Raw genomic sequence first — 22,113 nt, 5'->3', positions numbered from 1 at the left:
ATTTGGATTATGTGTTGATATCAATAGTCCTAGCAATTAAATGTTTGAGAAGAAACCTATATTTATCCACTGCGAAGAGGGTCATCAGGGGGGATTAAAAATTTAGTACTTTAGGCTCATTAAGGGTTAGAGTGGAGTAATTATGTAGCTGTTAACAAATGCTTCAATCTCCACTTGAACATTAAGATATATTACTCCTTGAGACTTATTGGCCCTCTTCAAGGAGCTTCACGATTTTGTAAATGTCATCTACTTTGAGAATAAATTCTGCTGATCCATTATTTTAGATTTGGCATGCTTTTCTGCAGAGTGTTTTCAGAAAAGGTAAGGTCTTGAAAATAATCTTAAAGAGATACGGGCTGTATAGAGTTTCTCCCCTTGGCATGAAGCAGTACTTACTGTCTGGAATAGGGAGCCTCTTCATACGTTGCTCAAAAGAGAGGAATTTAGAGAAGACCTTCGTGCAGCATTTATTTTGTTTGCTGATGATTATGAGGCTAGTCTGATTTTCTAATCTTGCAAGTTGGGAAATAATTAAAATGTTCCGGAAATAGCAAATTGAGCCGGGTATGCCATTCTTCATCGTGCGAATTGCAAGGAGTATTACATCAGTAACTGCGTATCTATTTTTTCAGGTTAGGCTTCCTATTTGTATAGCTAGTTAGTAACATGTTAACTTCAAAACATGTTAATTTCAAATGTTATTTTCAGATCCACTTGGAAACTAACTGGAAGAGATAGTGATATTTGTTTTCTCTTGACTTTTTTGTTTTGCTTTGTTGTTTGTTTGTTTAATCTGGACAGATCACTTTTCACCTAAGGCAGTCTTTTAATCACTAACCCAAAGCCTAGTCACTCATATGCTTCTAATAAGTTAGGTAATATTACTATTATATAGAAATATGAAAACTCATACATTAGTTACAAGGTTATTTTACTGCATGAAAATGCAGTGACCGTAGACGCACATTAGAATTCTACCATACTCCTGGCATAGACCATTGTAGTTAGTTTTAACTGCTGTGTTCCCTGTCTGGAAGCTTTTAAAAAGCAGAGGTTGTGCCTTGGTCATCTATGAATCTTTGGTGCCTGCCCATAGGTCTAACATGTGGTAGACTTCCAATAAATATTATATTGCTTTACTATTATGAAAATGGAACAAAATGTGGAATACCAGTTGAAATCTTAGCTCCTAATTTATGCCATAACCTTCTTAACCTTACTTCCAAACTTTACAAAGAAACTATTAAACTAATTAACATGTTACAGTTATAAATTAGACCATACATTTCATCACAAGTTGACACAGTCACCTCTTTAAAAGTCCTCTTTCATTCAAGGAAATGAAAAATAGCATTGTGTACAGAACACTAGAATTATTTTACTTGGATTTTCACTTCTCAACTAATTGTGATATCAAAAAGATAAAAATATACATCTGGACTCTCATCTAAGTCTGATAACTGGACTGGAAAAAATGTCAGTTTAGTTAAGTAACAATATTGGTTGGTCAAAATATTTTATGTACTAGAAAACAGTGTTGTTGATTGATTTTTTCATTTTTGAATATGTATTCTGTGAATTTTTCTCCCCTATGGCACTAGACTGAAAAAGTGGTATTTTTCTGCCATTGGTAAGCATTATGAGTAAAAAATCAATAGTTAAATTGACCCAGTAAAAGATGTCTGGGACTTACTGTTGAGACAAGAACATCAGGAGACAAAGTATACAGACTCTAACAAGGCTCAGAAGCATCTTTTGCATTTGTTTTGCATATGTATTAAATAGCATCCACGGTGCTAATGAATTGCATTTTTTTTTTCTTTGGAGTCTGTTTAAGCCAGGATTCTGTTAACTAATGGATAGGCTGCAGGTTCCTTAGAGCCAGAGTCAGCAACAGGTCAGCAACAGACTTCCCACATGCCAAAAATGGAGGCATCTGGTTTAAGGTTGCTAGACCTCTCAAGAAATTTGTATATAATTTGGCTTTTTTTGCTTTGCTGATCACTACTTGCTTCTCCTCAGCATTATATTTGCATTCTATGTGAAAAATAGATTTAATATTTCATTAAGATTTTATCTAGATATATTTATTTATCAGACACTGTTGTTAAATGGTAAAGGGACTTCATAAGGAGATAGGATCAATATGGTAATATTAATAATTCTAACTCTCTTTTATGCACATATAAAATTCATCTAACTATGCTTATTCATTCCATGCTATTGTTAAATGAGTAACTCAAAGGAATTTTTTTAAAGCAATGGTGTAAATATACACATATTAATCATTTGAACTCCATTTTATATACATATATCTGCATATTCTTTAATTTTTTTTAATGTTTGTGTGTGTGTGTGTGTGTGTGTGTGACAGAGAGAGAGAGAGAGAGAGAGAGAGAGAGAGAGAGCGCGCACAAGTGGGGAGGGGCAGCAGAATCCAAAGCAGGCTCCAGGCTCTGATGTGTCAACACAGAGCCCGATGCTGGACTTGAACTCATGAACCACAAGATCATGACCTGAGCCAAAGTCAGATGCTGAACCAACTGAGCCTCCCAGGCAACCCTGCATATTCTTTAAATATAAATAAGACATACATATATATAAATCCAGTTTTATTATTGGCTTTTTTTTCCTCTCCTTCCTTCTGATCAGTATCATTCAACACCTTGTATATGGCAGGAAGTCTATAAAACACAGGGTACGCAAAAGTAATCTCCCTTTTTTTAGTCGCAGTGTCTGTTGCTGACCCACATCAAGTAATTTCCTTCAACTGTATTTTCATTTTTAACTTTTCCAGTTTGAAATAAATCCTCTTATGTGTTACCTGAGGGAGGAATAGTTTAGCAGGAAATCACTTACTAATCACAGTTCATTAATCACATAGAAAGAATACTTTTTTAAATGTCAACTCTTCACTCCTAGAAAACGTATGTTTCCTTGTGGAATCTCGATGAATTAGTTTGTCCTCATTGCCTTTCATACATTATATTATATTCCTTAGGTGTTCATGAATTGCACATACAAATTGGCTATTACTCAAGTACAGAGTCTTGTAATCAGAGATAGCAGGTGTACCTTTTCTTTGATTTTCCTGTTATCTTCTTGACCATATAATCAGGCTGTTATTTCTCTATCTGAATAGCTTATTGAAGGCTATGGCCAGTGGTATGCAGGAGCTGGCTCACATAAGACTTCTTTCCAACTCCAGGTTAAGTGATGTCATGTTGGCATCTTGAAATTGGCCATGGTAGGAGTATTTACACCATGGAAATTGACAACTCAGGGTCCTTCCCTCTCCAGAGAGCCACTTAGGCACTTAGCAGCACCCACTGTTTTAGTGTCATCTCTTCTTCTTTAAATCATTTGACCATGTAGAATTTTATTTCCAAATATTTTTCCCCACATTTTTTGCGACACTCAGAACATTTCTCAGCATACCACTTGCTAACTGAGTGACTGAGCAAGTTACTTAGGCCTTCCGTGTCCCAGTGTCCTGATGTCTATGTTAGGGATAATAATAGTACCTACCTCGGGATTGATGTGAGGTTGAATGAGAAATACATTTATCTCAGTATACTAGCAAAATGCCTGATGCACAGGCACTCCATGATATGAGCACTCCAATAATACTACCTGAACTTGTCTCTCTGTACCTTAACTAATAGATATTTATTGATCCCATACTAAATACTTAGCATTTTGTTGAGTCCACTGGGTTATTGATTGAGGCCCAATGCCTGTAACAGTGAGTATTAGTGATAGTGCCCTATTGCAAAACACTTCCTCTTTTGCTATTCCAACCTAATGTCTTTTGTCCTTTCTGTCTTTTAGCTTAGAATTTTTTTCCTCCCCTAAAATAGTTTTGTGTACTTTTTCCATATAACCTTATCCTCACCCCAGCCCTGGCCATGTTATTGTCCTGTCTCCTTGTGTCTGTGGTATGCCCCATTCATCTCTGTCTGTCTTCGGCAGAAGAATTGTAATTATGTACCTCTCTCCCTCTCTCAATTTGAGCACATGGCTTGTGACTTACCACTTTGTGTTCTTACCGTTTAGTGAAATACTGGATATGTAGTACACCAACTAGAACACATGTTCACTCATTGTTGACTGAAGAAATAAGACGGACTTTGCTCATAAAGACCTTATTACTTGGTTGAAGAGGTAATACATATACATGGGGAATGAAGGTGAACAAGAAAGCATTTTAATAATGGTATCTATGTTTTTAGGTTTTTTAAGTTTATAATTTATTTTCAGATATAGATGATTTTTATAAGTAGGTTTAAGTCAGTTGTGTTTCTGTTACAGATATAGATATTTATGTTCACAGATATAAATGAATTGTTAGGTCAGCCAGATCAGATGGTTAGAAGCAAAGTCTAGCTTGTCAAGTAGGTTTTGTGACTTTGGTTCAAAAATATAATACGAAGTTCAGTTATTCTTCCAGGTAGTAACTGTTTCTCTTTTGCTTTCTGTTTGTGGTGTGGTTTTGTTTTGTTTTAGTTTTGTTTTGTTTAGCTTTTAAAAATTATTATGGCAATTTTCAAACATATACAAAAATTAGAGAAAATATTGTAGCAACCTCTATGTATGTATGAATCAGCATTTTGTATGCATGTATCCATATGTGCATCAGTCAACATTTTGCCCATTTTGTTTTGTTTCTTACCTCACACATACCTTTTATCCCTGATGTATTTTAAAACAAATTAGGACATCCTATTAGTTTACCTATAAATTCTTTAGTATGCATCTGTCTGTGACAGATTAGAACTTCTTTTAAATATAATGCTGTTTCCAAATCTATCAAAACTGACAATAATTTCATTGTATTACTTAGTACCCACGTTATGTTTAATTTCCCCCTGTTGTCAGAGCAAGATCTATTTTTACAGGTGGAGTGACCAGGTGAGCATCTAAACAAGATTTACACATTCCATTTGGAAGTGAGGTCTTTTGAGATTCTTTTAGTCTGTGATAGTTTCTGCTCCTTTTTCCTTCCCATGCCTTTATCTGTTGAAGACTTTAGTCACTGTCCTGAAGAAGATTTGAGATTCTGAATGTAGCTAGTTGTTTCCCTGTGTATTGTTGACCATGTTCTTCCATCTCCCTGGTTTTCTGGAGACTAGAAATTAAAGCTATCATTGAGTTCAGTTGTAATGCTATTTATTATTTGGTGTGAATGCCTCCTGGATGGTGCTGTGTACTTTCAGTTGCATCTCACCAAAGGGGCATAATTTCTGTTGTACTCACATTTAATGATGCTAAAATCTGTCGATAAGTTCAGGCCAGCCTAGGCCAATCCTATAAAGTTCTTTATCAGACTTGGATTAGTGTTTCATCTCATTGTTCCTTATTGCATAGCTTCATGATTTCTTTTAGGGATTGCCAAATGATGACCTTTTTCATTCTATCATTCCTGCTGCATTCATTACCTGTAATTTTTCTATAGAGAACTTTTTTTGGTAACTAATTGGCACCTTCATCATATAGTTTATATTAGAAAGGTGGAGAAAAATGCATGAGTTTTATTTATCTATTCCAGAATATAATTTCTTAATACATGACCCAAATATAGATACATTCAAAGTATTCTAACAAATTTTGATAAAATTTCCCTTGGGGATATTCTTTGAGTTATTTCTCTTAATCCTCTTTTGTTGATTATTACATTTTGAGAATATTCCTTCCCTTGTGGTGACAGGAAGTCTCTTCTCCTTCCTTTTGTGTTTACCATAATATACCTCTATATGATTGAATTTATCCACTTAGAAGATACTTATTGAGCATGTTTTTTTGGGGGGAAGACAGGTAAGCACTGTGCGAGTCGCTGGGCATATGGACACAAGCCCTGCCTTTTTCATAGAGTTATATAGTTTGGATTTATTTTCCATGTATAATGTGATGTGATTAAGAAAAATATGTATATGAATCTGGTTTTGGTTACTATAATATTTGATGTCCTATATTATAAATATGAACCAAGAATGCTTTAACTGACTTTAGAGTTCCTGGGCGTAGAGTCCAAAATAGGGATAATAAAGAGGTTTAAAGTTAAGTTGTTGGTGCTGACCCAAAGAAAAATGACATGTCTCCATATAGGGCATTGTATGCGACAAGCCAGGAAATTTTAATTTTTGTTATTTGAAAAAGTAAGAAGAGGGAATGATGGGGATTCCCCCCCCCCCCAAAAAAAAACTGAAAGTAAATGGGAAGCTCTTCTGCTATTTTAACTTAAGCAAATATACTTGAACTTTATTTGACTTTTATTTTAAGAAAGTGAAGGTGACATTTTAGGGATGTATTTATCTCCTGTAATTGAAGTCTGTTTTGTCAGGTTTTTAAAGATGTTTTTGGATTTTAGGGAATGTACAATTCTGAAGACCCTTGTGAACATTTTCTTGTGTGAATAGCCAGTGTAAATAGGAGTAGTAAGGTACTGCTCTCTCTATGGGATCCTATGACTATGAGATAATATAATATTGGATTCACCAAAAAGTGGATTATGTAAATCTGAGGTTATGATTAATATTTTGTTAGGCATGCCATATTAGCTTATAAACTTTGGGTATATTAAATAATCATTGTAATTTTAAAACGCTTCTCAGAGGTTTTCTCTGAGATAAAAACTCTACTTCTGTTCAGATAGTATATAGCTATATAGTTGTTATGATTGTTTAAAATTAGGGTAGAAGTCAAATTCTGGGCATGTAATTAAAATAATTTTTGCAATTGAAAATCAGTAGCTGGGAAAACTTTACATTCTGCTTGTAAGTCTATGCTAACATGTTTTATGATGTTATGGAGAAGTGCTGGGAAGCAAGAGAATTTTAAGAGAAGTGGCATTACGTTTGCTTTGCTAGCACTTATCAGGAAATTTGAAAGGAGACAAAAAGCTAAGCCCTTTAATTGTGATGTCTGGTAACTGAGGATTAGACTGAATTTAGCTTTAAAGATCAACAAATGGGCATTTATATTATGTCGATTGAAAGAAGAGTTGCATTTTTGGCGTGAGGAGATAGCTTAATCTGTATAGCACAAAAGCTGACCCGAAAAAGTAGACTAATATCTAAATATTGACTGTTTTAATCTGTTGAAAACGGAAGGCTAGCATCAAGGATACAGTAGTAAAATTCTAAAAGGAGTTGTTGAAAAGTAAATGTTACGCAACATGAAAAGAATACCAGGGGAAAAACTGACAAGAGTAGAATAACAGGAAGATTAGTCATTTCTGGAAGGGAAAAAAAAAAGGTGGAGAGAGGGGGAAGAAATATTTTAAACAGGAATGCAGAACTGGAAGTGCTAGTGTGAAGAGACAGATAGGAGCTAATTTAGGAGTGAAACGGAGCCTAAAAAAGGAAAAATACTGGTCACATTTCATCATGCAATATAAAGTTTATACGAACAAATAAAAATAAAAACGGGGACCATTTTCTGTTGGTAACTGAGAGAACCCTGTAAAAGTAGTAAAAGAATGATGTTTACTTCTTAGCCTATTTGCCTTGGCTGAGGTCAGCCAGCAATGCCAAATGCGCATAAAGAAAATGTATTTCTTTGAAAACACACTTCATGTCCTACTCTTTTCAGGGGTTGGATAAAATGAAAGCATCCTGGACATTTTAAAATACGTGTGCTATTTGGCTTGACATAATTCTCACTTACACATTTCCTTATCTGACTACTGAAGGAGTAGCAGTCTCCCGAGTATTTTAAGAATTATTTCTGGAAATCCTCAAAAAATATAAATTGCAACTCACTATGTATCTTAAAAAATATATAACAATCCTTATAACAGAAAACAAGAAAGTAAACTTCACAAGTGTGTGTGTGTGTGTGTGTGTGTGTGTGTGTGTGTGTAATCCCATTAGTCCCTAGTTTCTACCCAGGTAGCAGGGGCATTTGTGGAACAGATTTGGCTGGGCACATTTTCCAACTGCTCTGAGTGTTCTCATCTGTCAGATGGGAACAATAATATGCCTGCCTTAAAGTTGTGCAATGAGGATTAACCGAACTAGTAGACATACTCATATACCTAACAAGGAGGTGGCGTTTTGTTCTTTTAATTTATAATCTTGTCCCCAAGGCATGGAACACAGGCTTGTATGATGCATTTCCAGCTAACACATGAGAAGTTGGACCGGTGCAGGAGAGGCTCTTACTCATGCCCTTGACAACTTAAGCTGTTATTTGATAGGTTACATATGTATCCATACTTGACAAATGTAAATGAATTATTTCTCTTGGCCATTGCTTACTAACTCCAGTAAACAATGAACTGCATAAATGTATTAAAGTAGATCTCTCTAGTGTTATATAAGCACGATATCAGGACAAAATCTGCTTATTCCTCTATTAGGAAAGATACACTAGTATTATTGAAATGTAGAAAATGGCTTAATGTATATTGAAATAAAGATAAATTAATCAAATTTAGAGACCCAAGACTTCTGTTATTTTATGTAACTATATGTAATATGTCATCCTGTGTTATTGAATTAATAGAAATGTGATATATAATCAGGAAAGCATTTCCTGTTGATTTTATGACAAATTCCAGTTCTTTCATAGCTCATGTGCACATAACTTGCTGAGATAAATTCTAACTCCAGGACAAAATTTGGTATTGTCTGAACACCAAATACTACTAAAAAATCTTCCTGTTTCTCTCTCCTCGTCCTCTCTTTCTCTCCCCTTTCTGTCTTTACCCACACATACTGATACACACACACACACACACACACACACACACACACACTCGCGCGCGCACACACACACACACACACACACACACACACACACACACACAGAGTCCCTGGGCATAACCTGCATAGGAAATGTTTATTTTCCAGACTAAAGGAAACAAATGTTATCTCGAACACTGAAAGTCCTTCCTTTTCCTGGTTTGGAAACACTAAGTCACACTGAGTTGCTTGTAGATTTTCTTTAGCTAGCATTTAGGTTTATTTAAAGCATAAAGTTGTGAGGACAGAATGACTCAGGGGTTTGTAATGCACAATTAGAGCTTTTCACTTTTAGGTCACCATTTTATATTTGGCTGACTTCATGTTAGTTAAGAATTGGTAATAGTGTGTTGTTTACTTTCAGGACAACCTGGGGAACTCACTGCAGCCTTACCTGTTTTGATCAAAGTGTGGCCTAGAGTTGGTGCTTATCAATCCCTTTCTTTCCAGATAAAGCCAAGTTCAAGGAATAAAATAAAAGAGAGTATACCCAGTAAAAGCTGATGAATAAAAAGCTGCTAATGTATTCATCTACAGATATGACTTCTGTTGTTTGATATCTTTCTAAAGTAAAATCTTAAAATGACCCAAACTTATATTTCTCTGTTTTTAATTGCACTGTCATTAACATCAGCAAGAAATAATAATTGTTGCTGCAGTAGATAACTTAAACAGTCAAAAAATATATATATTCAAATATCTATGTATCTGTATCTATGTATCTAGAGATAGAGATATACAGATATTTAATATTAAATATCTAATCTATTAAATATCTAAATATTTAATATTAAATATCTGTATATCTCTATATGTAGATATATATCTGTATTTTTTCTGTATCTAGATATCTAGAAATATCTATATATAGATATTTGAATATATATTTTTAGATAGAGATATATAGATATTTGGAAGATATATAGATATCTGGATGACTGCATAAATGAGTCATGATCTTCCTAGTCTATCACTTAGTAGTGCCAAGGTCATAGAAATCATTTGTTATGATCTGTCTTATGTAAAAGCCTATGAGGTTACTTTGTTTTCCTCATCCAAAAGATGTCAGAATGTGTTGTTTTTTTTTTAGAATTTTTGAATAACTTTTGTGTTAATTTAGTGTTAACATTGAAGACAGATAAATTTAAATCTTGTTGTCAGCCAAAGAGTGAATCAAGCTTATGTGGGTACGATGTATAATGCCACCACTCAAGGAACTCTGCAGAGAAGATAATTGTCTAGAAATTGGGTAAAGAATTGTTACCTTCCTTCTTTGGAAACTTTTGATTTCAAAAATAATCGAGAGTAAATAGACTCTAATGTATCACCTCAGGCTGTGCCACATGGGCACCTAAATTTCTTCTTGCTAAATGCCACCAAATGGCTGTATTTCTTACAGCTTATGGCTAAATTCTGACAGAGGGTATATGACTTCACCATAACTGTATTTTCTCTCTGAAGTTTTCATAGTTTCTTGTGCTAATTTATATTAGGTTAAAACTGAAAAAGCTGAAGCTAGCCAAACTTTGTCCAGAGGGTTGGGCCTGCTGCCAAATTAAAGAGAGAGATTGGTTTCCATATTCTCCATTGGTTTCGCAGTCTTATATTTGTGACTGTAGGTGCTCGATTTGAGCTGTCTGCGATTACCCAGATGGCTTTGTGTCCTCAAGAGCTCATTCAAAGACGGTCATTTCAGCTGCTGAATATTCAAGGAAGTACCTTGGTCCAAGGTTGGTTCAGCCCATATCTCAAGGGATGATCCTCAGATTTCTGAAGCTTCCTCTGATCTCACAATTATTGTCTTGGTCCTGCATACAATTAAATGTATAATTAAATGATGCGAATAAAATAGAAGTATGGCTGCCAGCAATGGTAATCCCCCAAACACGATGACCAGTACTGTGATGATGATAATGTTACTGCCCTGTTAGTGCTTCTGAAGATAAGATATACTTGGGAAAAAATGTGAAAACTGAACTTGTCCTCTCCTTTTTTTAAAAAAAAAATTTAGATGTTTGTTCATTTTTGATAGAGAGAGAGAGAGAGAGAGAGAGAGAAAGTGGGAGAGGAGCAGAGAGAGAGGGAGACACAGAATCTTAAGCAGGCTCCAGGCTCTGAGCTGTCAGCCCAGAGCCTGACCCGGGGCTCGAACTCATGAACTGTGAGATCATGACCTGAGCTGAAGTTGGACACCCGACTAACTGAGCTACCCAAGTGCCCCTGTCCTTGACTTTTATTAAAATGTGAGAATCGCAGGTTGCATTTAATTCCTTAAGTTAGTAAACACCATTAAGAGAAGTGAATGTGGACTTGTGTATCATATGAGCTGACGTACTTGATGCATTATTAAGTTTTTCAGAAGAGACAGAAATAGCCAAACGTCCTCCCACCAGGGTTCTGGCCAGCCCTGACGTTTCTTACTCCCTTTCTTTAAGGATAACATGACATCAGCTTTTGAGAGGCAGTGGAGGGTAGGTATAAGGGGGAAACCACAACTTCAGGAGCTGCCTTCCCTGGATCCAGAGTTGACATTTGTTCCATAGTAGTCATATGAGTTTGGCAACTTCCTTAGCACTCTACGCCCCTAAATCTTCCAGAGTACCCTGCTAAATGGGAGCATATCTGCCTCTTTGGGGTGTTGTGAACCTAATAATACAGGTCAAGGACTTAATGGAATTTTCATGGCCCATAATATCTACCATCATGCATGTTAACTATTATCAAATTATAATTTTATGTAAACATGTTCTAGTGTCTATTGTATTAAAGGTACATTTGCAGTACAGAAAAAACTGTGAAAACAAAAATGAATGTCGGATTTTAGCAAACTGTTTAAGGGCCCCACTTCTGGAACTGGGCGACCCTGGGTTCAAGTCAGTTGTGAGCTCTGTGACTTCGAACATGTGATGGCACCTGGCTGAGCCTCCCTTTCCTCATTTGCAAAATGGGGTGGTGATTACATCTGATCTGTAGTGGTTTGGAAGGTTAAATGGGATAACTCTTGTAAAGCACTAAGAACAGTGCCTGGCACTCCTGGAGCATTCAGTAAGTGTTAGTGATTGTTCCTGCTATTGCTTTGAGGATAAGGTGAACACGTGAAGTAGTAATATGACAAGAAACATATACTAAGATCCTGTGAATGTAGGGTTTCACTTTTGCCACTGAGAATTTGTACTCTCTACTGTGCAGAGAACAATGCTTCTGTATTCTCGTATTTATGACTCTTTAATTGATGATTATTTTCTTAATACGTAAATAGCATTTACTTAGTAAGTAAAGTATTTTTACTTTACTTTTATACTTTATGATAATACTTTATAAGTATTATTTACTTAGTAAGTAAATAGCATTTACTTACTAAGAAAATAATCATCTGTTTTACACTTATCCTTGGTTGAGCTATTTAAATTTTTTAAAGATCTCTAGGTGCTTTTTCTATCTATAGGATTTTGGCTCTGGATAAATCAGTTTAGTAAAGTAAATGCTTTGTTAATGATGTTATCTGCTTGACTCTGTTGTGCAGCCGTATTCTAGCCACTCGTTAAGTTGAACAGTACTGGTAGGAAAAACAACTCATCAGTAACATCCAAATGGGAATGAAATATAGAAGCAAAGAGAAGTCATTGTTCCTTCTGTAAAATAAAGAGCATAAGACCCGATATTTCCCCATCTGTTGGGAGGGTTGTAAAGATTATGAAAACATAGCGTTTGCAAAAAGCGATTCTATGCCAGGAAGGCAGATAGAACATTAGGAAAGAAAAGACCAAAATTGCATGATGGCATTTATTTTATATAGTAACATCCTTTCTTTCATTAACAGGAAATTTTAGGGCAATCCACTTGCTTATTAGGAGCTAGGAGGGTGAATGAATTCTTAAAAGGATTCATCAAGGCTTCCTCATAATAAAGTAAACCTTTAAGAACATGTTTTCCATAGAATTAGAAACTTAGAATTTCATAGTAACAGTGTATTTATCACCTTGTTTGGGGAGCAGATTTTTAAGCATGATCACAGGAAAACACCTGTTTTGACACTCTGGGAAAGGTGCAAACATACGGGCAAACTCTGTCTAGGTGTAGAGTAAACAAGAGTGCTTTGGCTAGCATCCTGCAAGGAGCTGGGTCTAAATGGTCTGCTCCTGCTTCTGCTGCTGCTGCTGCTGCTAATACTGCTGGGAAGGAAAAGTGGCTGACCTGGCATATCCTTTACTCTTGGTGCTGCAGCAGTCACTCAGGAAATGTTGTTTAAGGGGAACCTTCTGGATCCTTTTCATGGCACCATGGCGAGAAGAAGCCGTATCTTATCTATTGAAGATAAAGCATGGAGTTGGCTAATGGATGCTGGTGAGTGAATAAGGCAAATGGGGAGCCAGTTCGCAAAGATCTCTTTTGGGAAGGGCTGATCTCTCGAGGACTGACATGGCGCCCATTGGAAAGTGGCCTCGAATAATCTGAACACCAGAATGTTGTTTTAGAAGGGAATCATAGTTCTACCACTGGTGACCTGATCTGTGACCTTATATCCATTCCATAAATGAAGTTCTTACTTGTTCCCAGCTTTACTACTTGAAGATACTAATCCTGAGGTTTGTTAGATACCTCTGTACATGGAACATGGTTTCCAGTGTAATTTCCACTATTTTATTTTTGCTCTTGTTTTTCTCTTGACCCACAGTGACTTAAAAAAAAATGACTTTTTAGTATGTGAAAGCAAGTTTTCCTCCTTTCAATTCTAAAGGAGCACTTCCTTTTTTAACAGCAGTAGACTATAGAATTTTAACTTAAGAAATTAGTATGCATAATTCTTGCCAGGAATATTCTTTTCAATTCAAGATAATTATGTAAGCAAATTAGTAAGCTATTGGCTATATTAGTCAGATAGTTGCACAAGATTAGTCTTTAACATTGCTAATATATCCATGTACCAATACAAGGTAGTTTCTTTGAGTAAGTTTCTCTGTTAGTAAAGTGAATAATTTGAGTGAGGTATCTCACTTTTTCTCACTCTAAAATTTTCTTTTCCCATTTTGCCAAAAGCTACTACATGACTTAAAATACATATATTTCTCTTCCATCTTATAATTTAGAACACACATGAATATATGCCAATTAATAGTTTACCTATGTCTTTCATTAAACAATTGGAAGATATAGAAAGAAGTTTTCCAAAGGTGAAGGCCAAATTTTCCTAGAATAGTTAATCTATGTTTAATAGGTTTTCCATTAAAAAAAAGTAGACAGTTAAGTTTAGGAATTTATAGTAGCATTATAAAGGCTCTGACAAGCCATGTAGGAAGATAACTGTTTATTAAGAAATTTTCTTGATCACAGTCCTCCTAAGTGCCCTCCTCCTGCCACATTTTTGATTAGTGCCTTTTCACATGTGGTACCACCATTCAGCCAATGAATCGTTATTGAGCACCTGCTGTGTTTCCAGGCTAACTAGGTACAGGGATACAATTGTGAGCACATTTGTCAAAAATTTCTCACCTTCTGATGCTTAACAGCAGGGAAAACACAGGTTTAGATGATTTGATCTTATTACTTTAGTAAGATACTTCAGTAGCAATAGAATGTATATTTTTAAATGGCTAGTACTGATTTTTCTATTTCCACTGAAAATAATCCTGACATACCATGTAATCTAAAGAGTTTTGCAAATGAATCCATGTTGCCATTTTGCATTTGGCAACATTTACTCGTTCACATTTTTTTGTTTTAGTTATTGTTGGCTAGATTGTTGAAACTGATTTTCATGAGTGGGGTTGACAACATAGGTCAGAAAAACAAACTGTAATTGATGTTTTATATTTGTTCAAAGTCAGACTATACATTTTTTTTAAAGTCCACTTCCCTTTGGTTTCCACCATTATGGCTCACTCAGTCTTTCCTTATCCAAAGCTATCATACTGAAAATATTATGTTTTAAAATATTAAGTTTTAGTTCACACCAACATCTGAACTTAGAGGCACTGTTTATACAATAAAAAATATTTTTAAGGGGAAATTCAGATTCTCCATCCTTTTCTGTCATAAATTCTCAATTCTCTCAAATTTAAAGTACTAGCTGCCTGGGGAGTACTTAGTATTATGTAGCCTAAGGATTATTTCATTTTATAAAAGTGGTGGACCCTTAGTGATGTAAGGGATGTAAGTAAATTTGCCCAACAAGAGCTGCTTTTATTGTGTGTGTTATTAACTATATGTCTATATCTATATGGTGAGGCATGGAAATCAGCCTTTCCTAAAACAGCATGATTTCAGCTACTTGATACCCAGGTAAAAGATTATTATTAATATTTTGGCTAACTTGAATTTAAAAACATAGGTAAGTCAATATGTGAAGTCAAGAATTGCATATATGTAACCGCCATCAAGCAGCAGATTTTCTTATTTATTTCTGAAACAAGCGTAAAACGGCACCCATGGTTAATTTGTTTCTAGTCTTGAAAAAATGATAGTTCCTAAATTAACCCGATTATTTTTATTTTGACACATATTAGGAATTATTAAAGTCCTGTCAGAGTTTATATTTCATTCCTTACTTGATTTTATCCAGCTCCTCGAAGCAGAATTGTCTTAGGGTCTGTCTCTTGTACCTTTTTGATATTTAATATTCAGCGGGCTCCTTTGCATGAGCTCCTGAGGGCTTGCGAATCATTGAAGAGCTGTGAAAAGTGGTTAACAAGCTAGAAGGAGCTCTCTGGAAAACAGAACATTATCAAGTCCAGCTTCTGGAGAGTCTTAGCGAGCGGTTTATGTGACCATGCATTAACACCTAGCACATTAATCACACTTTCCTGTCTTCCTCCTCTTTTCTTCCTGCCTCTTCTTCTGTGCCTTCTTCTTTTAATTTCTGAACACTCTGTGTCCACTTCTTTTTCTTCATATTCTTTTTCTCTCATCTCATTGAATTCCTCCTTCAGCCTTCCTCATCTCATCAGGATAGGAGGTGGTATATTTGATAAAACATTTGTTGTTCTTATTTAAAAAGCAATTTTATTTCTCAAGTTAAAATCAAGTTCAGTTTAAACTTCGGTTACATTTTGTCCTCTGATAATGGACAGCTTTGCCTTTTAATTTCTGCTGGCTTGTGGATTAGCACCCTGTGATTTTTTGTATTTGTGAGTTTTCTTAATATGAATGTTAGAACGATAGGATTTAGGAATTTTATGTCACTTACTAGATTGTTAAGCTCAAACACAGTAGGCATACTGTAATATGTCTTCCTTACTTTTCTTTCTAGACTAGAGCTCCATATCTCCCCCTCAACTGTGTTTTTGGCTCTCTTATGGGATGCTAGAATGGCCTGTCTCCATGTATTTTGTTGCATTTCGCCATTGCTTCTTGTGTTCTGTCGGGGAATTTTGGTGATTCTTTTCAAGCGCTACCTGAGCTCTGTGCTAGTTGTTCCGTTCCCCCAGGGTCTTGTGCTGTGTGGTCATGTCTCCACTTCCTCCGCCCTGTCCATCGACAGAGCCTGGGTTCCCTGATGGCTGCCTCTATACCCTTGTGAGGGCGGGAGTATTCCTTCCCCTGCTGCTACAATTGAGCCCGTGCTGGGTACCACATTGCCCTCTACACTTGCTTTCAGTTGTTAAGGCTTCCCAAGCTTTGGCTGTGGCTCAGTGATCCTGCTGTCAAAACCCTGAAGCTTTTCTAGCATCGACACTCAGTGGTAGCAGCAGGTGTTGGGATTTCTCCAAGCCCCTAAGACCCTGGGAGCAAGAGAATGGCCGTTTGACATAGACCTCAGGACTTTTCAAAGCACCAAGAAACGTCTGCAGAAGATATGTAAAGGTAAGATTCTGATTTCTCTAGGAAGCTGTTCTAGAAGCTGAAAACCTACAGCCATGGATTTAATGTAGACTAAATAGCTAAAGAATATCCTTGGGGAACTCTGTGCTTGATGATAGAGCCAGAATATGAGTCTTCGGTTGGGTAACTACGTATTAAAATGCCTCTTTTGGGAATTTGGTATGATAGCATTTCTAATCTATTTTATTTATATTAAACTTGGCATTGAATAGATTAAAAAAATGTTTTTTCCATTCTTTGAATTGGAATCTATGAAGCACTCTTTTCTCTTTCACAGTCTACATTGTGTATTCAGTAAGAGAAATCTTGAGAATTAAAACAGTTAAAACAGTAAAAAATAAAGTAGAAGTTATTTGTTTCCAAATGCCTGTATTTTGTTTACTTCTGTTAATGTTTAAAACTAGAAATATTAAATTACTATTTCCTTAATTTATTTACACTCAAATTTCTAAAGCCGTAATTAATTCAAAAGGAGTGGGAAGAGGTGTTCAGATCGTGGTACTTCAAGGGTACAATATTGTCCTTTGTCAAACATTACTGCTTAGCATTCTAAATGTAGCATTTCCTCTTCTTTTAGGGCTTGATTTTCAGTTTTTTAAAGGGGAATCATTCCCCGCCCCTAATTTTTGGGGAAAAAAAAACTCCATATGGGTGTAAATAACCTGGATGAAGGGGGGGCGAGGGGGAGAGGGAGAGAGAGATCAGCAGCATTTTGGCGTGAACAGCACAGTCACCTATCTCTTCAGCATTATTTACAACTTTTATTCTTTGCCCTGCCTCCATTCGTAAGCAGTAATCTGTGAAGTGATATTAAGACAGCTCTTCTAGTATGAGATCCTCAGTGGCCTTACTTTTCATTCATCTCTTTTTTGTCCTTTGTTTTCTTTTCAATGTGGACTCAATCTGTTAATTGATGCCCTGTAGTTGGAATCAAGGCTATTAGCTGTCACATTGAAACTCCTTCATCTCAATAACTGAATGTGTAACTGAGGTTTTAAAAATGAAAAAGAGTATTTGCTAATAGCCATACAAAATGAAGCAAGGTTTCTCTTTGATAGTGCCTATTTAGAATGCTTGTTTTTTTTAAACTAAAAGATGTTCAACAAAGTATTTTATTTACACTTGAAAATAACCCAGTTTTATTTCCTCGAGACCTCAAAAGTATAAGTGAATGGAATGCTGGAAGTCTTTCTAGTGCGTTAAATCGGGTAATTGATTTCATGTGTAAAAACAGAAGAGGACAATTGTAATGCTTTAATTCTTAACATTTATAATGAGTTTATAGTTTTTGAAAATATAAGGCACAGTCTCAAGCCGGGAGGTTGCATTATTTTCAGGTTGGCTTCTGAAGTACATTTTCCTTTTTCTATTTATTTAGAATTCTTATAATCTTCTAGGACAAGAATTGAAACAATGTATGTACTTAATTATCATTATATATTATGTTATAAATTGTATTATAGATTATATTAAATATTAAATTATTAATACATAAAATGTTATTTATAATGTTTAATAAATAAAATAGTATTTATAATATTTAATAATAAATAAAATATTATCATTAAATATTAAACATTAAGATAGAGTGAGTGAAATTATTGTAGACATTTATAAAATTACTTTAAAACTTTAAAAATACTTACAATATTTTGAATGGAACATAATGAGTTAGTGGTATTCACTGCATTTAATGTTTAATGGACAAAGTAACTTCACATAAGCTGAACTCAGTACAGTAAGACCTAAGTGATTTCTTTTTTAGGATGTACAGAAAAGGTACATCATATAAAGTATTGGTGCCATAAAGATCTTAGCAACTACCTGAATAGAAAAAATCTATTGAATAAATAATAGGATGACCCTTTTGCAGATAAGGGAACAGAGGGCTGATAATTCACAATTTTTAAGCCTAGAGCCAAGACCAGAATACAAGTCACTGAATTCTAACCCGGGGCACTTGACTCTAGGCAATGCTATTTACTGAAGTTGCCTTACATTTCAGCCTGCCAGTGTTTGCAGAGCAAAGAATGGAGTCTAGGAGTTAAAGTGATTTTCCTCAGTATCAAGTGTGTCTGATCACGGCTGATAAATGTGAGCTCACTTCTGCAGTGTAGCCTGATTGTGGCCTTTCGAATTTCCTTTTTATTTCTGCCTCGTGTAATGTGGCTTACCTTACTTATATTAGGATTTTCAAAAGTACAGTGCAAGAATCATTAAAATATTTTTGTTCGGATGGACTATTAAACTTCTGGCATGCCATTTATTTCAGTGTGTGATCCTATAAATTTGGCAGTTTTCTGAAAATTTAAGTTCTTAAAATTGAAAAGATTACACCTATGTGTGTGTGTGTATGTATGTGGCAGTTCATTTTCTGTTTCTAAGCAGAAAATTTTTAATTGACTTCCACTATTTCCAAAGTTGAAAAATTCCTTAGCTTGCATCTTTAAAGGTATCTGTTTATGTGTGATATCATAAAAGTGAATGGGTGCACATTCTCTGTGCTATAATAATTATATGTAAGTGAAATTATTTGACATGTTTGTTAATTTAAATGCTTTCTGGTTGCCTGACTTAGAATTATTACCTCAAAATCCAAATTCTCCCTGACTTTACTGAATATCTATCATCATTTAATGGGGCCATGCCCAGGCTCCCTTTATGGGATTTTTTGGGAGGTGTAACTATAATCCATTCCCCTTGAATGATGCCCAAGATGGACTTAAGGCCCAATATGGATGGACCTGAGAGTAAAATGTGTGCAAAACTAAGAATGAAAACTCTGAATGCTCTTTTTAGGAAGTTCAGTTTGAAAACTAGCTGGAGTACTTTTGGAATAGAGATTTATAACACTTATTTTGGAAAAGATGTGAAGTACTTACTCACTGAAAGTTTAGTCTTGAAGTCTTAGGCCAGTTCTCAAAATAAGGTTCTTAACCCCAGTCATAATGATCCCTGAGTATTTCTGCCGTCACTCAACTCATAAGACTGGTACCTCTCAATTTCCACTGTTCGCTCTTTCCTGTGTATTCTTTATCCTTCCTTGGAGAGAATGAGAACCATCTGGACTGGTGGACAATGAGCACAGGTCCTTACTAGTTGTAACACCTGGCCGTAAGTGCTAGTTCCCAAATTCAGTCTTAACCTTTTCATGGCATAGTGCCATCAAGATGGTTCTGCCTAAGTCTCCTTCCACTGCAGTCTGTTTACTCCTTGGCTATTGGACCTTGGAAAGGCTACTTACTTTGTCAGTTGTAGTCTTACCCACTCTAAAATATGAAGAATATAATCTCTTTGTCAGGATTTTTATGAATATTTAATTTAATTTAATGAGAAAGTGTATGCCAAGCACTTAGCACAGTGGCTAGCATGTAGAAAACAACCAATAAATTGTTGTTGTTATGTAATTTTCCCAAGATTTTATAACTAGAAAGTGATTCAGACCCAAGTCTGTCTGATGGGAAAACCAAATGAAACAGGAATACATACACTCTTTCCATAAGCAATAGCATCAAGAACCACAAAGCAAAAACTCATGCTTGTCTCTGAACTCTGACACTGCTTCTCATACCTACTCATATGACCTACTCATACCTTTTATGATGCATAAATCATGATGTCATGTATGCTGATGGGGAAAGTTGCATAGTTCAGTGGTTTAGAGAAAACTCTAGGAGTAAGTCTTCCAAGGATTAGAATTTCAGCCCTGCCTCATAGGAACTGTGTGGTATTAAGTAAATTGCATACCTCTCTAGGGTTCTTTGTGTATGAATCACATAATAGTGTCTATTATATCACATTATTGTAGACAGTAAGTGATAGAAATTAAAGAGCACCTCCAATAAGTGACTTTTATTATAATTGATAGAGATGTAAATGTTTCTTTAAAAACAATAGCATGTCCACAAAATGAAATGCATGGTTTATGAAAATCAGAACCCCATAAAATGTTAAAAATGGATAGGATCTCAGTGATTAGATGACTTTCCATTCTCCAAGAATCCATATGCTTTCCTTGTCAAAGCTATTTTCCCAGTGGCAGACCAGTGCAGAAAGGGGGAGAAGGCATCAAAGGTCAGAATTGACCCAAATATAGAGTGGTTGTACCATCCAGAAGGTGGGTGAACTCTCAATCTGGGTTGATGTCAGTGAGTGGCATCAGAGTAACCAGGTGATGACAATAGTCCTGGTTAAGCAGATGTGGTGGGATTGTTTTCTTTCTTTTTTGAAGCAGAACCCAGACCAGCAGCTGGGGCTCAATTCTGGGGAGAGTGAGTTAACCTGGGTTAAGCTGAGTATCACGGGTTAGCCTTGAATGCTAGTAAGACCAGGGACTTTCCTTCCTAAATTCTCAAACTTCTTGAAGTCAGAGATGTTCATCTTAGTTGTTGGCAGTGCCTCACATAGGGTGTAGGAAACAGTGGGCGCTTGATACATGCTTGATAATGAAAAAAGGAAGAACTCATTTAAGGGTATCATGGCCAACCAAGGGATTGGAAAGCAGGGCTGCAGTGCAGGAAGAACAGGATGACTTGGGGCTCCCTCTGGGACAGAGGGAAGAGTTGAGGCAGATCTAGGGGTGGGCCAGGGAGCTGAATGTACATAGTCTTTGTAATGACTGGTTTAGGGACATGGCGAAATTGAAACTGTCAGTGTAGTCTGATTAATTGATGTAGGCATAAAGTATTCCAAGTTTTTAAAACTTTGCAGGCAGAGGACCTAGAGTTTAAAGAATCAAAATCTATTAGAATCCATTTACATTGGTTTCTCATGCAGTTAAAAATGATGTTTCTGGCTTTAAAAATTCAACTTTGGTGCCAGAGATTTGAGGAAAAATGTATCTGTAAATAACATCGTTGATATATATAAAACCTTATATTAGGAAATTATCAAAATATGGTTTTCAATATGTCATATTGTAAAGTTGTAATTTGTAGTACATGGTCAGAAAACGAAGAGTTTATGCAGATGATGTGGGAAGTCAGTGTCATTCTAAAAGCTGAATATTTGTGGGGGACGATGGGTAAAACTTTGAGGCTTTTTCGTTACAAATTTTTGCTACTCTTTTGATGCGTATTCCCTAAAATAATAAGATGAACATATCTTTCAATCAAAGTCTATATTAAAAACACAAAACTTACTAAAAAAACTAGCTATGCTTATTGTTACACCTAAACATTTTTGTTAAAATTTAAGTTGCCATAAAGGTTTTTTTAGATAATCCAAATAAGAATTCCAATTACTTTGCATAGTGTATGGCCAGATACATTAGCTCCTTGTCTTTAAGGACAAGGATATTGTGTGCTGGCACCTGAAAGATAGCTGTTTGGTAAACCTCAAGTGAGCAGGGTGCCCGGGTGGCTCAGTAGGTTGTGTCAGACTCTTGATCTCAGCTCAGGTCTTGATCTCAGGGTTGTGAGTTCAAGCCCCGTGGTGGGCTCCTTGCTGGTGTGTAGCCTAAAACAAAACAAAATAAAACAAAACAAAGTGACAAAACTCCTAAGTGGGAGTTAACATCACACCACATGTTTCCATGAGCATTTGTGTC

General features: G+C 35.7%; 1 protein-coding gene across 15 annotated transcripts in view; it reads left to right on the top strand.

Annotated features, from left to right (window-relative positions):
* MBNL1 (muscleblind like splicing regulator 1) overlaps nucleotides 1-22,113 on the top strand; it is a 205,880-nt gene that overhangs the window by 77,547 nt on the left and 106,220 nt on the right. For 3 of the 15 annotated variants that reach the window (XM_078432237.2, XM_060639006.3, XM_060639007.2), the window contains exon 2: nucleotides 12,972-13,091. The exons of 10 other annotated variants lie outside the window; for them this stretch is intronic. In XM_078432237.2, coding sequence (XP_078288363.1) covers nucleotides 13,086-13,091 — 6 coding nt within the window. In that variant the 5' untranslated portion in view covers nucleotides 12,972-13,085. Of the gene's footprint in view, nucleotides 1-12,971; nucleotides 13,092-15,993; nucleotides 16,548-22,113 lie in introns of all 15 variants that reach the window. 2 more of the 15 variants (XM_081790126.1, XM_081790125.1) reach the window with 2 other exon arrangements.

This window comes from Panthera onca, chromosome C2 (assembly GCF_046562875.1).
Source record: "Panthera onca isolate mPanOnc1 chromosome C2, mPanOnc1 haplotype 2, whole genome shotgun sequence".
In the NCBI taxonomy this organism is placed as follows: Eukaryota; Metazoa; Chordata; class Mammalia; order Carnivora; family Felidae; genus Panthera; species Panthera onca.
This window is presented reverse-complemented; position numbering and strand designations above follow the sequence as displayed.